Here is a 17327-nt window from a genome sequence, read left to right as displayed (position 1 = left end):
TTGTAGCTTTGCTTGAGTTGGGTAAGCTTGTTGAAGAGGTCGCGTTTATGGTGGTTGGGAACAAAGCGTTTGTGCATGACTTCTTGCATCTCTTCCCATGTGTCAATGGGCTCTAGATCTTCCTTGTCACGCTTCTTGTTCACTTCTTCCCACCAAACATTTGCATATCCTTCAAACTCTAGTGATGCCATGGCCACTTTCTTTGCTTCGGAGAAGTTGTGTATGCGGAAAATCTTGTCAACCTTGAAAACCCAAGATAGGTATGCATCGGGGTATTCTTCTCCGTGGAATTTAGGCATGGTGAACTTGAGCTTCCCAAAGATTTCCTCTTCATTGCGGTCATTGCGTCTAGGAGGTGGTCTTTCTTCACCAAGGTCTTGACGTTGTTGAGGTAGATGTTGTGGACCTTGAGCATCTCTATTGTTGTTGCTATGTTGTTGACGAGGAGGTGGTCTTCCATGACCTTCATCTTGATCATCATTGTTGTGGGAGCGTCGAGGCATCACACTTTCTTCACTTGATGCTTGGTGATGACTTGAGTCTTCATTTCTTGCCCTTGGAGGTGGTCTTCTAGCATGAGGTAGATCATCATGATGACGGCGATTACCTTGACCTTGAGGGCGTTGAGGATGAACAACATTGATGATTTGGCGCTCTTGGTGCGCTTGCCTTTGTTCCTCTTCATGAAGGCGTTGTCTTCTAGCTTGAGCTTCTTGTACTTGTCGTTGCCGCTCTTGTTCTTCAAGTGCTTGTTGTTCATTGCGGAGACGCTCTTGTTCCCTTGCACGAACTAGCTCTTGATCATGTCGAAGGCGTTCTTGCTCTTGTTGGAATTGAGCATGGAGATTCTCTTGTTGAAGGCGCTCTTCTTCAAGGCGTTGACGTTCTTGGACAAGTCAAAGGCGAGCTTGCTCCGCTTCTAGAGCTTGTTGGTGAAGCACTTGAACATCCACATTATGGTGGCGTGGGTCTTCATTGGAATCATGGCGAGATGGTGTAGGAGCTCGTGACCTTGAGCTATGAGAGCGCGAAGACCTTGAGTGGTGTCTTCTATCTTCTTGACGGTTGAGTGTATGGAGGATGTTGTCCAACGCCGTCTTCATTTCCCTTGTCTCTTGACCTTGTATGGCGAGTGTTGCCTTCAACTCATTGCCTTGAGTTTCAATCTTCTCATTGAGGTCTTGAACTTGATTGTTGAGGTCATTCCATTGCACTTGAGCTCTTTCTTCATAGCGGACGTTGGTATCCTTGAGCATGGCTTCAAATTGATTGAGCTTGGCGTGGACGGCTTGAGTAGCTATCCAATGTTGGTGCCGCGTCATCGGTAGTTGGTTCCCTTCTCCACTAGACATGGTTACAACTAAAACAAGAACTATGTGGTGGGTGGTTAGGAAAGACTACCAAAAGTGTCAAAACTTGCAAACCAAAATCGAAAAGGTGTTTCAAGGCGGAGGGCAACTGATATGTATGCACAAACACAAAAACAAAAACTCTATATGGTGTTAGGTATGGATGTGGAAAGCCAAATGGAAGAACCAAACGAAAAGTCTATTGTCAAAAGTGGGTAAGATCCAAAAGTCACAAGTCAAAGTTGGTGATCACAAAAGGAATACACAAGGAGGAACACACACGTGGGAAAAAATGGGGTTAGCGCGACTTGGAAAATGAGCAAGAACAAAATGGTCCTAACGAAGACTAATAGCTCGGTGTCACGCTAACGCAAGAGAGACCGTGACTTGGTTGCAAAATTGAGAAGCAACAAGATTTGCGCAAGATGCCTCTCGTCTCTTTTCTCTCTTTTGCTTATAATCTTTGGACTCTTTTGTGTATAGGTGTCACTCACACTCTTTTTCTTTTTCTTTTTGTATTTTTCTTTCTTTTTCTCACTATGCAAGGATACTACTATCTATGTAAGTATGTCACACTTCTTTTGCTTATCTTTTCACACGAGCTTGCTTCGAAGCTTTGCTCAACACACACACACCCTCACGGTCGGGATGCTTGCGCAATGCTTCGCAACACTAGAAAGCCACTCTCGAAAGGAAAGGTACGCAAAAGAGGCTAGGGCTACAAGTTAGGAGCAAGTTATACCACTTGATGATGGTGGCCAACGATCTTGAACTTGCTATGGTGGAGGTGTCAAATGAACCGCTTGGATCCTCGGGGTGCCGTCGTCGTTGATGATGTTGCGGAAGCTTTGTGGTAGCTGAAAGGGCACACAAACCGAAATCCAAACACAAGGGGTTAGTGCCAAAACGAAAAACGAAGGTAGCTGTGAAAAATTCGGCCAGCCGGAACTTCCGGTCCTGAGGGGCGGTACTTCCGGTCCCGGGCGGAACTTCCGGTCCTGCCGGGCGGAACTTCCGGTCGCAATCAGATCTGCGGGCTGTTCGTCAATTTGGGCGGAAATCCGGTCTGAAATCCTTCGAATTCGAGGAAAATTTGGTACTAAAAGCTGTGGGAAGGTGGGGGAATTGCAGATCAACACCAAAGACAAGTTTCTATTGGAGCAAAACCACCAAAAACTCAACAAATCGCGAGATCGATCCAAGGCAATTTGGGGCTATTTTTTGGGAAAAAAATTTGGAATTTTTTTTGGGCGAAATTGGTGGAATTGGGTGATGTGGGGGTCAAATCCGTGGCAACCAAAGAGCTGCTGATACCATATGATGAGGGTTAAGCCCAAGGATGTGCCCGATCTTCACGGATTTGGGTGGAACTCGTGGGGGAGGTGGGTGAACGCGATGAACACGAAGAACGCGGAGGGGAATCGTGGGGATACAGCACACACACGCACACAGATCGGTTTTTCCTCGTTGGCCCGAACCACCAACTCGATAGAGGTTGCGAGAAAAGACCTTCCGGTAGAAGTCCCGCAAAGAGATCGACAAATCGAAGCTCGAGAGATCTAGAAGGGTGAAAAGACCGGAAGGTTGATAGAAGTGCAAGCAAAAGACCAAATAGGTAGAAGTGCAAGCAAAAGATCAAACAAATGGTAGAAGTCACCAAAGAGACCTTCACGAGTCGATAAGGAGCCCGGGTGGGTACAAGATCAAAGATCTACGTAGGGTTCCCACAAGGGTGAGCTAAGCTCAGGTTTAATTTCACATCAAGTCTAATCTCAGATCTGAGCCAACAAGGCTATTTATAGGTGGGGACGAAGGGATAAGTTACACGCTGAAAAGTGCTGTCTTGCTGAAGTTCGATGGGGCGGTTCCGATCGTCCTGGGCGGAAGTTCCGGTCAGGGACGGAAGTTCCGGTCTTGTGGGCCGGAAGTTCCGGTCAGGGCGGAAGTTTCGGCCAAGTTCCGGCCTTGTTCCGGAATTTGCCCATTTCCTCGCAGTAACATCCAGGGGCGTTTTGGCGCAATTTCGGAACTTGGGCGGAACTTGGGCGGAAGTTCCGATGGGCGGAAGTTTCGGTCCCTTGGGGCGGAGGTTCCGGCCTGATCCATTTCGCTGGGCGCTGGAAGGCATCTGGAGGGCATCTGGCCGGAAGTTCCGGTCCTGGGGGCGGAAGTTCCGGCCTGGGCGCTGTAGCTCCATCTTCATCATTTCCAGCTCTCCCTCCATTGGCTTGGTCTCCATGGCTCGCGTCTTGGTCGATGTACCTGATTGAACATAGGGTACTTGCATGAAGTAGCACGCCATCCAAAGGGGTGTCAAAAGCATACGTGGAAAGGAGCGAATTCACCTCTTGGTGTAGGGCTTGGGCTCGAGCTCGTGTCATTGGACCACGAGGAGGGCTTGTCGGTCTTGATGTAGTATCGACCTTGGGTAGGGCTACATCATATGGTCTCAATATATACCACATCTGAAGTTTAATGGAATTTGGCAACTTCTGTTCCGAGCAATGTACAAAATGAGCTCCATGGTGAAAATCCAAATGATTAGATTCTTGTAAAATTAGTGAATTATGGAGCAAGTTAGGGGCAGAAATAACCAAGAATAATTAGAAAATCTTGTAAAACATAAAAATTTAAAACTTTAATATTTAGAAAATCTTGTAAAACATAAAAAATTAAAACTTTACTCTGTTGGTTTGATCTTAATAGCAGCTCATCAGGTTCTGATATCGTCAGAAACTTTACTTCATGTGTTTTGGAAAGTTTTTTTAATACCTCTTCCTTGTATTAGGTACATAATGCCTTGACGGAAATATAATTTCACACCAGTCTGCACGAAACATCATTGAACTCTAATTAGCCAAACTTTATATCACCAAGAAGAAGGCTTATTAAAGAACTAATGGCTAGTGTAGGCGTTGGTATTAACCAGATTAGATTCAGCCCAGCTTCTGCATTAATTCAGAGAATGTAAAGTGATAGTTCGGGAGTGTAGGGAAGGTTATTGGTGAACATCCTAATTTCTTGCCAGATTCAGGATTGCAAAGGACATCCTAGAAAATGTAATACACATCCCTGTTGCAGTGATTTTGTGTTGCTATTGTAGGCTACGCAGACCAAATCTTTTTTTCTCCCTGATAATACATAAAACATCATGTATCCATCATGTAGAGAGTAGTACATCAATGAGAAAAATTCCTAACTACTCGAAGCTTGCAAGAAACTAATAGTCAGACTTTCAGGTCAAGCATGTAATTAAGCTACCTAGACCTACTTGATGCCATTATGTCAGTAGTTGATGACCCAAGATGTAGCTGGTGTGCGTGGGGGTCTCATCCAGCCGGTGTTACTCGCCTCATGTCTCTCGGCATCAGCCTCCACACTGCTTCAAGTTTTGTCTGGTACAGATTTAAGATGTGCGAGGTTTCGCACGGTCAATGGATTAGGGTTTCCCTGAAAAGCGAGCCCCGGAGTGTGGGAATGACCCAAAAAATTGTGTGTGTCCACATGGTGTGTACATTATCATGGTGGGGTGTTGTTTGAACCAATTTTGTACCCCCGGGTGCGTCCGGCTACACGCACATGCGTTGACGGCAATTTGTCAATGGATTAGGGTTTCCGTGGAAAGCGAGCATCGGAGGGTGGGAATGACCCAAAAAATTGTGTGTGTCCACATGGTGTGTACAATATCAAGGTGGGGTGTTGTTTGAACCAATTTTGTACCCCCGGGTCCGTCCGGCTACATGCACATGTGCTGACGACAATTAGTCAATGTTGTAGACCGCACGGTCAATGGATTAGGGTTTCCCTGGAAAGCGAGCCCCGGAGTGTGGGAATGACCCAAAAAATTGTGTGTGTCCACATGGTGTGTACATTATCATGGTGGGGTGTTGTTTGAACCAATTTTGTACCCCCGGGTGCGTCCGGCTACACGCACATGCGCTGACGACAATTTGTCAATGGATTAGGGTTTCCGTGGAAAGCGAGCATCGGAGGGTGGGAATGACCCAAAAAATTGTGTGTCCACATGGTGTGTACAATATCATGGTGGAGTGTTGTTTGAACCAATTTTGTACCCCCGGGTGCGTCGGCTACACGCACATGCGCTGACAGCGATTAGTCAATGTTGTAGCTGGTGTGCGTGGGGGTCTCATCCAGCCGGTGTTACTCGCCTCATGTCTCTCGGCATCAGCCTCCACACTGCTTCAAGTTTTGTCTGGTACAGATTTAAGATGTGCGAGGATTCACTAACAGTGTTGTGTAGACTATGTGTGCTTAACAACTAATTGGTACAAAAACATACTAATTTATTAAAATGCAATAGAGAATATTAACAGGGAAATGTGGTTCAGATGCAACCTGTGTCGTCATCGGTACCAGCAGAGGAGGCTGCTGTCTCGGTATCCATCGATGGTCACTTGGCAGTGATGATGTCAACAATTCCCGGCTCATTCTCCATGACATCTTGTGCAGAAAAAAATACAAAAGGAAATGCAATATTTTCAATTTTGATTCAAGGACATAGAAACAAAAATTCAGTTTGATTGATGAAATATTGGTGAAACTAAGAGAAAAAATGCAGACTCAAATCACAGTGGAAGAGCTTATTTAGGTAAGCACTTCGTTAGTAAAGAAATGAAGATAATTAGATAAGCGGATGAAAAGAAAATTCGTAGCTGAAACCACAATGTCCCAGAGAGAGAAATAAAATTGTTCTTACTTCCTTTTATGGACCTACTACACGACCGCAAGTCCAAAGCAGGTCCTCCTAGAACTCCTACACTCCAAGCAAGAGCATGCTCACGCTCACCGTAGAAATAGCAGGTGCATGTGCTATGATTACAGATATGCAGAGCATGCCCAGAAAAAGGAACACATGTGTTAAGCTTCATGCACTAGCCACTTGAATCAAAAGTCCGAACCGATGGAAAGGACTAGGCAATCTACTTGTACACGTCAAAACCCCCTCTCATGTGTGACGGGGAGACGAGAAGACAAGTCAACACGTGTAGAGAGGCAAAGAGGCAGCGGAAGGCCGGAACCACACGGCAGGAGAGGCAAAGAGGCAGCAGAAGGCCGGGACGACACGGCAGAAGGCTGCGGGGAGAGGAGATAATTTTTAGAATAAATTAAGAAAGCTAGGATTTGAACTCGCGACCTGGGGCCCTGATACCATGTTAAGGTTCATGCACTAGCCACTTGAACCAAAAGTCTGAACTGATGGAAAGGGCTAGGCAATCTACTTGTACACATCAACAACATGCTCATCACATTGATCCAGAATTGCAGACAAAACACACACACATATGTATACAACTTCCTATCTAACTGATTTCGACATTCACACACCTGTATAACTTATCTGCAGACATATGTCTCGGAATCTAAGGCATACATCTCAGATGTTAATTGTGCTACTGTAATATCAAGCAATATCCAAATGTTAGAAAGCAATATCAAGAGCTTTTGCAAAGCTGGGAGCCCACAACAGACTATAGAGGATCGTACAACTCATATAGCCATGGAAGACTTTTAAGCAGCATATTCCTCATGGAAAAGATATGCTGGTGGATAAGAATGAGACCCCTAAGTCATTTATCATGGATAGGAATAAAATTCTCAGACACATAACGCCTAGCTTGGCTGCTCTGCAGGCTGCATCAACCTCTCTACCCTTACATGGTGCAATATCTCTTGAACAAAAACATCCCAAACATGCTAAATCAGTAAACTCCAGTTGTGGAGATAATTTAAAGAGCTTGATTTACACCAGCTATTACAGGCTAAAGTGAAAAAAACAGCTCAGAATACTTGACACAGATAAAAAAAATAGTAGGGGACATGTGTTGTAAGGTTCAACTTAGAAAAAGGTACGCATAAGATCTATGTTCGATAGACAAATAGAAATTCCTATCTATTAAGCAATGTTAAAGTCACAAAGAAGAAAATGTAAACGAACCAGCTATCAATCTTAAGGGGCAAATAAGAAACACCCTATTTGTCTGTTTGTCTATCTGCCTAATTACATCCAAAGCACAAGGAGTGGAACCAACTAATGTGAATACTGGATGCAAACAGAAGACAATCGCAGATCTAAATAAGTTGATATACGCCAGAACAGAGCCAAGATAAAAAAAAAATGAACCTACACTCTTTGCACATATCTGGTCCATGTCAAAAGACCTATATCGTGACTTGCTCAGAACAAATCAAAAATTGTTTGTACTGGAACAACAGGGCTCATATATATTGAACCCAAACTGTTTAAGTAAGAGAACAAGTCAAAGCCCGTAACCGTAACCCAGAAAACACTCAAGCTCTTAATAGCACTTTGGATCCTAAAACGTTCTTCTGATGTGCAACAACATGGCACACACACCAGGACCAAGACATGCCCGATTGCTTCAAGTAGGCCGCAAGAAAAAACTTATCAGGCATGTTATGTCTTAAACCATTCATTAATTTGTCTGCCTGAAAATATTCACTTCCTCACTATTTTAATTTTTCTTTGACAAACATTCATTTATAGTGTTCTTATTTTGTTCAGAAAAATACACTTAATCAAAATATTGTATACTCATTAGACGGGTGAAAAAGCTAACCCACACAAGAGTGGATCTAAATGGGAACACAAGATGTATACATACACAAAAGGAAACATCCATGCCCACCTTAATTGCAAAACTACGAACAACTAGCTAGATGGAATATAGATCTTACATACATTATTTTTATGTAGGATTTTAGTCAAACACGTTGTACGCAAAGATAAAAATGGATCTTGCACACGCTATATGAAATGTTTTGGGAGCAAAATCAAACATGAAGAGTCTGCCTCCACTCTTACCTCTGCCCCGATGGAAACTCATATGCAAGTCATCGTTGTACCATTCCTTTTTTTCCCAAGTCCTTGCACAACCAGAGAGAGAGAGAGCTGCCGTTTCTTATTCTCTGCCTCCTCCGTCGCCTCGCAGCTCGCCGGCTGACCCTGTCCTTGCCGCTAGACGCCCACCACAGCCCCACTGCCTTCTTCCCTGGTGCATCTCCCTCGCGGATCCATCGCGCGCTCGATGGCCTGTGGAGGTCGCCCGTGCTGCCCTCCCATGCCGTCCTTGCGGGGGCCGGTCGCGCCGCCCCTTGCTCGTGCCGGCGGCCCCTGCCGTAGATCGGCCGCGCCGCCCGTCGCCCGCGCCGGCGGTTCCGTAGAGGGACGTGTGGAGGCAGAGAGAGGTTGGATCGCGGGGATGGAGTTGGCGGCCGCCGCACGCGCAAGGAGAAGGAGGGTGGAGACGGGGACAACCAGAGGAGTGGTGATTGGGGAGAGAGGACGGATGCGAGGATTGGAGGAGAGGCACCGCCGCCGTCGCCATCTCCAGGCGTGCGGTCGCCACCGCAGTCGCCGCCGTCTTCAGGCGCGCGGTCGCCGGCTCCATCGCCCACGCGCGTGCTCGGCGCCGCTGCCATGCCAGAGAACGAGAGGGGATTGTGGAGGAGGTGGTTGCGAGGCGATTGGGTGGGGGAGGTAGGGTTTCGGCTTCACCTTTTTCGCGCGGTGCACGCTAGCTCGACACCCCCGAAACGAGCCGTAGAGACTGATGTGCGGACCCGCCGGACCGTAGGACCCAAACGCAGCCAAATGCGGGTAAAAACGGCCAATGCATGGCTTTCGCTAGCGCGCTGCTAGCAGAAACAGACGGCTGAGATCGAGTGTTGACCAGGCACAGTAAAAAACCGATGGTTCGTATGCTCTAATCGTTGTAAGACCCCCTATGGAGGGCATCTATTATACCTTTAGATGCACCAAGAGTAAAATCAAAAGTTCAAACTGGTGAAGAAAAAATTGAAGGTGGCAATCCACGTATATTCATATAATTATTACGTATGCAAGTCGACTCAAGACCAACACCAAACTTTTGTGGGTATGGGTGTATATTTATAACTTATGCGAAGTCTATAAATAAACATGAAAGATTACAAAATAGCATTGCAGGAGATTACTCTCACAAACATTATCAGCATGCCATGCTAATTATGAAACAAGCTGCTAGACTTTTCAACTGATGTTTATGCTGCAGTAATATGAAAGCAACTACATTCAATAGCCCCAACCATCATTGTCATCATTCAAGGAATAAAATGTCAATTTGAAGATTCCAAAACAACAAATGTTGCATCCAACAATGACACAAGGTACTGACATGATGCCAGCATATATTCTTAAAAAAAAACAATCAAAAGGGAGGCAAAGATGGGGGAAAGCGGACATGCATCCACTGCTTTTCATAAGCTGATACGTGTGCCCATCCTATCTCCTCAATCAGCTGGATCTTCAGATCGTAAAGTTTTTTCTTCGGTTGCGCAGAGTCCTCTTGAATCATGTCATTTAGAACCTAACACATCATAAAGAAAGATAATATGAGCAAGTAAACAGAAAAAAGTAGGGCTCTTCACTTCTTTACGGAAAAATAAAATGCAATTAAATTAAAACCCGAATCTAATTTTGTTGGTTTTGATCATTCGTCTTGTTTTGATTGTGGTTTATCAAGTGTGAATTGTCGAATACTCTGGTTTCGTCCTTATGTTACACCATGCAAGTGCAAATTGATGGTTGTGGCAGCTGAAATTATGCCGGTAACTGTTATTTTGCAAAAAAACTGTAGGGGGAGGAGCCCCTACGGTTAATTTTCTGTTAAATGATAAAGGTATTTACAACATATTACATGCTTGGGCCTCCAAGGCCCAGACACATCAGAGAGTTAAACCAGCACATTTACCTTATGTTCGTGTGTTGACAACAGAATATAGTTGAACCAATAGCATATTAGTTACAACTGAGCTTGATAAAATTTCTACGCACACAATGAATAAGAAAACTGTACAAAAGTATTGTATTAGCATAAATTTATCGGTGAGTAGGAGAACAAAATGGGTTACGGGAGTGACACTTTATTGAGTGGTACAAGGTTAGAATGAATATCCTTAATGTTTTTGTAATAAGGACATACCACTTGCTGACAGCCAAAAGGCCAACGAACAAGGGTCGAGCTGCACACGTCAAAAAAAATTACTTGCGAACTAGATTCATTATAAGAGACAGGCATTTACTTAACAATCCACATCCTCTCATTCGTAGAGCTATTTGAAAAACTCAACATTCTATTTTCCTTCAAGTTCTTGTAATTGCAACTGCAAATGCTAAGAGTACAGATAACAGGAACTTTGCAAGGAGAATATACCTTTAATGCCGTGCCACATCTTCCGCAGCGCCTCTCACGTAAGACAGTCAGAGTGCCGTATTTTGTAGTTTTGGCATCAACCCATTTAATTAATTCTTTGTAATTCTCCTCAAAAACATCTTTAGCAGATGCCTCAGTTGACTCATCAGGCTGAAAGAGATTTTCCATAAATAAAACATAGAAAATGAAAAATCAAATACACTTCGTACACTAGAGACTGCTAGTTTATAATGTAGAAGGCGAAGCAGGTTATCATGGCGCCCAAAGCAAGGCATACCAGAGTGAAGAAATGCTTAAAGCTGATAAAGGCAAAGAAAAGGAGAATGGGTAAAAGGAAAAGGAACAGGTTGTTAGTTATATGTATTATAGCTGTTTTAGGTATCCATATACAACACCTATAAATGTACTATATATTGTCCTAGAGCCCCATGGCATACACAAGTCGGTACTCCTACATGGTGTCCGAGTAAGGTTCCAAGAGTTCGGAACTTTTCCTTTTTTCACCTGCGCGCCACGAATTGCGCAGAGCCCGTACACCATCTGCACTGGTCACTTTATACTACATGCCATCTCCACCTCGCTGCTGCTCCATCGACAATCGTCTTGCTGGTGCTCACAGTTACACTCTTCAACCACTACCGGCCCTGAGGCCCGTGACAAGTGCAATAGCCAAAGAAGCTGAGGTAAAGAAAGCAACAATGGCAGAGTTGCCGCAGGCATGACAACTCGTCGGACTGCATCGGCCTGGACACCAAGGTGACCCCTAAATAAAAATGGCTACGACATAAAAAAAAAGTACTGTACATGATTGTGGCATCTTGGTCCAAGGCTTGAAAGGATTGATAGACTACTCAGACTAAGAAGATGCATCTGGAAGCTCATCTCCATAGAACCTCTCAGTTAAGAGTGCTTGGCTGGGAGCAATATTCGGATGGGTGACCTTCTAGGAAGTTTCCCAGGGGGGTGAGCACGAATTGGAAAGACTTGTGTAGGTCAGTGGGGCCATTCTAAATATCCTACAGAGCTGCCAGTAATAAATACCACAGACCTAGGAGTGATTGGGGTGTTGAAATAATTTACAAATCGGCTGAGCACGATGTTAGAAATTCAAATATAACAGAGATTCTAGAGTACATTGTCTAACAGCCTAGTGCGGAACCCAGTTTCTAGGTTATAACAATTGATTGTATGAGTATATAATATTAACTTAAAGGGGAACTTGACATTCAGGTAAAGGAAAATATAAGATGTAAAGGAAGATAACGCACCTTTAGTGACTCGATCTCTGCCAATGCAAGACCTTTTTGGTATAGTGCATCTGCTAGCTGGTCTCGCGTTTCTTCCATCTTTTTCTTAGTTTTCTATTTAGCATTAAATATTTCAGGAAAACAACATTCAGTAGGAGCTGGTACACTTGACTAGGTAATGAGCAAAGATAGTAATATCTTAAATACCTGTGATTCTTCGTCCTCAGGATCAGGTTTCAAAGACAGAAGCTTTGCCAGCTCCTCTTTGTCAATACTGTCCACAACCTCATCAGCTGCAACAATAACCTAAACACCAAGAAGACCATAGATAAAGTCAGAAACAAATCTCTTATTGGATCATAAAATTTGACAGTCAAGTGAAAAAATGAATATAGTTGATTTGAGCGTGAATACGCGAGCAAGATAAAAGGCCTCAAGGCCCGTTTTATGAAGCTAACAAGGCCCAAGTAACCAGATTTCAGCTAGCTCAGTCTGCGTAGTAGCAGCCCGGTAACGCTGGTCTGGCCCATCTGGCGCGATTTGACTGACCGAACAAGCTGAGCGACGTTGCAGAAAAGATGTGACGGTCTGGATCATTCAGTGGGCTTATCAGACGTTCTAGGATGGTAAATCGCCGTGGGAGGTCCTAGGTGGTTGAGTTATACTGTTACTTAATGTACATTTTTCTTCAAATTGGCAATTTGATACCATTTATTCGACACCTAAGAATTGATCTCCCACCAAAAAAGTGCCATCTAAATAGAGGTCGAAGAGCACTGTGAATATTATTTAATTAACTAAAACAAATTAAACCGGGGAATGATATCAGGAAGTATCATGTGAAAGATGCAAGACTGTAGAGTGTAGACTGTGTGGCCGTCTGATTGTTGGCTAGAACCAACATACGCATTCCAGGAGTTTTGATGTCCTTACGCAGTGATGAAATCCTTTCAGGTTTCTATCCACTTAAGGCCTGAATTCAGATATTTATTTCTAAGACTAATCAGTTTAGCCAGCGTATCAAACACCAGGTTATACTAATGAACTTCAGGCCAGTTTTGTCATCAGCAATAATTTCCTTGTCTGAAGGAATAGAAATTCTGTTGCGTTAAGTCATCGACTAAAGGATCAGATCTTTTTTGTAAAAGAGTATAAGGTACATCAGGTTGCCCCTAATGGTTTCTTCACCTCCCGTCACATATCTAAATAATGGACATTAACAACAATTGTTACATGTACCAACTATCAAGCAGAGATGGGTAGAAAGTCTGAACAAGAAGCATGCTTCAGATAAAGGCAGCACCTTTGTCCATAGTCATTAAGACCAGCAATTCAAGACAGATGCAGTACAGCATAAACAAACAATCAATATCAGTTACCTCTTTGTGATGGCTAATTTTATCATCAGAGGTTGATTCCTGAAGTACACATTCCAAAATCTTGGCAAACAAAGGTGTATATTTTGGATACTCTGACTGCAAATATGCCAGGAAAGGTATGGTAAGTTAATTGATAGCAGAGAAAACATCAATGCAACCCAATATCATTCACAATTTCGATAGCAGGATAGCGGAAGGATGAACATGTTTAGCAAGAAAATGAAAATAAGATATAGCATTTTAGCATATTCTTAATTATATTTCTAAGTATGTACAGCAAGTTAGATTTAGCAGAGAGATCACAGTAATTATTCAAACAACATATTCTCATAAAAAAGGTAAAATAACAGCTCACAAGGAGCTACAAATTCAGATCTGTGAAATGTGTGAACGAAACAATAAAACATCTGCAGAGGGTTGGGTCATAATACTATGTAACCACATAAAAGATAATACCAAAAACAAGACACAAAGGAAAGTGATGCTTGTATATAATATACTCCGATGTTTCAAGGAAAAAAGGTATTGTGAAGATTATACCAAAGTACTGATAATAAAATTAGCCAAAGTACTGACAAACTAATACATTTAATAGCATACAAGAGAAAAGGAATAATTATATGTATGTAACTAAGAAAGTACTGACAAAGTGATACTCCCTCCGATCCCCAAAAAGTGTCGGGGATGCAAAGGGAGTACATTTGATAGCACAAAGTTTAAGTGAAATCCTCACATCTGGGTTTTTCCTGATTGTATCTCAAAATATAAGATTATATATGACTATGAAATGGGAGTGATCACTACCTTAAGAGAAGCGACAAGCTCAGTCCAGCCAGACTTTTGGTCCTCGTTTTCTTGCTTAATGCTGGAAAGAAACTTTATCTTGGTGTCTCGAACCTATTAATTCAATTCATCATGAAGATCATATAAGCCCCCAGCCATTTAAATTGCAATAAGGAAAACCATTTTTATCTATTATCTAAAAACAGCATTGCTCATGATTCTTACAAACAACTAAAGCTCACTGTATTCTATCCAAGGACCAAGATTTACCATTTACGAAAAAATTACATGGACATAGCATTTATATTACAGACAAATATTGAATTATTGACAACTAATAAAGAGAGCTGAGAGAATAAGAATCAAATAATTATGTTAGAAACTTCAACAACAGTCTGAATTCAAGTGAACAACATTTAAGTAACTACCGAAGTGTGCCAACCTCATCATTTAACCGCTCAGAAACACTCTTCTTTGTTCCAACTGAAACCTCCTTTTCTTTATTATCATCGACCTGCAATATACATAATCATACCAAATACCCTGAACATGTGAGAAAAACTTGAAAACTGGAAACCACTAGGGCCGTTTTGTCATCCTATTCGATTTACATCTGAACTGGTGGTTTAGCATTATAAGGACGTCACATATTTGTCTAAATTTGGATGTATGTCTAATACATCCAAATTTAGACAAATCTGCAACATCCTTTTCGAGGCGGAGGGAGTAGACAATTCAATCCGGTGCTACTGACCTTCGATGGTGGAATGACACATAAAATACTGTAAGACGCTGGAGCATGCTGGTTTTGTTCAGTCTTGTTGAACGAGCTTACTACACCATAGGTTATGGAGCCAACTAAAACAGAACCAGGTGGAGAACTCTGCAAAGCAATTCAACATATAACACCAAAACAAAATAGTAAAACTCCTTTCAAAACAAAAATCACAAAACATAAATACTATTCTAGTGATATCTAATCGAATATCAACATGATATGTACCTTCGGAAGTTTTTCTGTAGATGGTGGACCCACATAGAATGCTTCAGGTTCTCTTAAAAAAATAAACAACGGTTATGATGAGGTGTTATTGTAATAAGACAGTAAACTTTTTTTCAGCTGAAAACTGTAGAGGAAGCCCTGACAGCACTGAACATTCGAAATGAACATACCCGGGAACTAAAATAGAGGACTTAAAGGTGGCATTTCCAACTATAGGGCCATCAGGTTGAGAGTAGAAACTTAATGGAATGCAATCCTGCAATTAGATGAAACAATTACATTAACCCTGTATTGGTAATTGGTAGATAAATAGTCTGCACGACAACATTCATCATAAGCATTTAGTATCGCTTGCAACTTGCATAGTAATTAGAGGCAATACCTTCTTTTCTAGTTTCCTCTCAATAAATAGAACCAATTGCTTAAGCTTCTCCAAGAATTGCACATTTTCATGCCTAAACCCACCATAAGATAAATTCATGTAATAGACCATAGATGAAATAGTCAACAACATCTAACATAAGATAACCATCCAAATGTAAAATAGAAAGATCACATATTTGCCTGTAAAGAAATGCACTACTCCCTCCGATCCAAATTAGTTGACTCAACTTTGTCTAGATACGAATGTATACAGACGTGTTTGTTGACTAGATACATCTGTATCTAGACAAAGTTGAGTCAATTAATACGAATCGGAGGGAGTACCTCTGATCCAAATTATTTGTCAGGTTCATTACCTAGACAGATTTTACGCAACATTTTGCCTAAATCTGCGACAATTAATTTGGATCAGAGGGAGTACTATTTTCCATTCCTACTTCCTCCTTAGACTGTTTAGCTATCAGACCTATTTTGACATGAAATCATAACAGCAACACCTAATTCACAAACTAAGAAAGGCATCAATAAATGCAGTCTAGAAGCAAAAATCCTTAGTTTCCGAGCTCTAGTGAACTCACAAAAAAATCGAAAATTTCCTTTTTATCTCTAGAATATTTAAAAGTAAATGTTTTGAGAAAACGCAAAAGACTTTTGCGTTTCATTTCATTGGAAAGCAGGAGTTTGGTACAATCCTCCTAGGAGGCGAATTACAGGTAAAATAAAAAAAGGTTTAAGTGCACATCCCAGGTCTGTGGCAGGATGGCACCCAGGCCAGCGGCTCCGGCTTTTGCCCAGAGGGCAGCCTCGTCCCTGATGCCGGTGACCAAGGTGGTGATCGATGGTTGGGCGTTCTCGAAGACGCAGCCGTTGCGATGCTTCCATATCATCCAGGGAATGAGCAAGGTAACAGACGTGAGGCCTTTGTGCATGGGCTTGGGGGAGCACTGTCTAGCAGTGCGCCACCAATCCACAAGGGTAGGGTGGGCTCGCCGTCGGGTGGCCTGCAGGTAAGGCGCAGCCAGGCTAGGATCTCATGCCAGACCTGTCTGGAAAATGGGCATTCCAGGAACAGGTGGTGAATCGCGCCTGGTCGCAGAGCGCAGCAGATGTGGCAGGCCCCAACGAGCGAGGCGGTCAGCAGTCCAGCAGCGGTCGAGGTTGGCCAGCCAGTGGAAGAAGCGCACACGCGGCGGCGCCCAACATCAGGCGTTGCATGCAATGGAGCCATGGAAGGTCGCAAGGTAAGCTGAGTGGGCCGAATAGGTGCTGTTTGTGTTCCACTTCCATCGCAGCAGGTCTGCCTTGTTCGTGAGCACGGTGTGCGCGATCGTCTGCCAGAGCAAGAGGTATTCGCCGATCTCAGGCACGCCGATGATCCCGTGGATGTCCAATGCCAAGCGGTTTCCTTGCAGCCCGTCAGCCACTGTTCTCGCCTTGCGGCGACGCTTGGGGATGCAGCCGTACAGGCGTGGCGCGAGCTCCGCGACGGAGCGCCCGTTGATCCAACGAACACGGCGCGCTGGCCATTCCCACATCCATGGAGGTGGACGCGAAGAAGAAGGCGTGCTCCTCCACGCAGAACTGCATGCCGAGGCCACTCCAGGGCCGGTCATCGTCGAAAATGGAACTGTACATGTATATTTTAATTAAAAAATGACAGAAAACGAGTAAAACTCATAATAAATGCTAAATTCAATGTAAAATCATCAGTAACTAGTGGGACTGAGTAAATGTTGTGACATTCATGTGGAAAATTCAAATTTAAATTTTTCATGAGGTTTGGTGTAGTTTGATGTGAATTTACACAAGTGAGGGCATTTTCGGCATAACGGTCGAATCGTCGACCCTGGAAGTTGTAAAACCTTTTGCATGTGAGGTATATGTGAGAACACATCCCACATATACATGTTATTGTTCACACATGTGAGATTTTGTCTGAAAACACTTGT

General features: G+C 43.2%; 1 protein-coding gene across 1 annotated transcript in view; it reads right to left on the bottom strand.

Moving 5' to 3' along the window:
* Nucleotides 1-9304: 9304 nt before the first annotated feature.
* LOC127306766 (tripeptidyl-peptidase 2) overlaps nt 9305-17327 on the bottom strand; it is a 31749-nt gene continuing 23726 nt past the window's right edge. The window contains exons 24-34 of the mRNA XM_051337468.2: nt 15377-15449; nt 15165-15250; nt 14995-15046; nt 14746-14874; nt 14434-14505; nt 14013-14105; nt 13209-13304; nt 12037-12135; nt 11851-11943; nt 10583-10732; nt 9305-9736 (exon numbers count right to left, since the gene is read on the bottom strand). Coding sequence (XP_051193428.1) covers nt 9578-9736; nt 10583-10732; nt 11851-11943; nt 12037-12135; nt 13209-13304; nt 14013-14105; nt 14434-14505; nt 14746-14874; nt 14995-15046; nt 15165-15250; nt 15377-15449 — 1102 coding nt within the window. The 3' untranslated portion in view covers nt 9305-9577. The remainder of the gene's footprint in view (nt 9737-10582; nt 10733-11850; nt 11944-12036; nt 12136-13208; nt 13305-14012; nt 14106-14433; nt 14506-14745; nt 14875-14994; nt 15047-15164; nt 15251-15376; nt 15450-17327) is intronic.

This window comes from Lolium perenne, chromosome 6, assembly GCF_019359855.2.
Source record: "Lolium perenne isolate Kyuss_39 chromosome 6, Kyuss_2.0, whole genome shotgun sequence".
Taxonomy (NCBI): domain Eukaryota; kingdom Viridiplantae; phylum Streptophyta; class Magnoliopsida; order Poales; family Poaceae; genus Lolium; species Lolium perenne.
The sequence above is the reverse complement of the archived record's forward strand: the minus strand, read 5'-3'. Positions and strand labels throughout refer to the sequence as shown.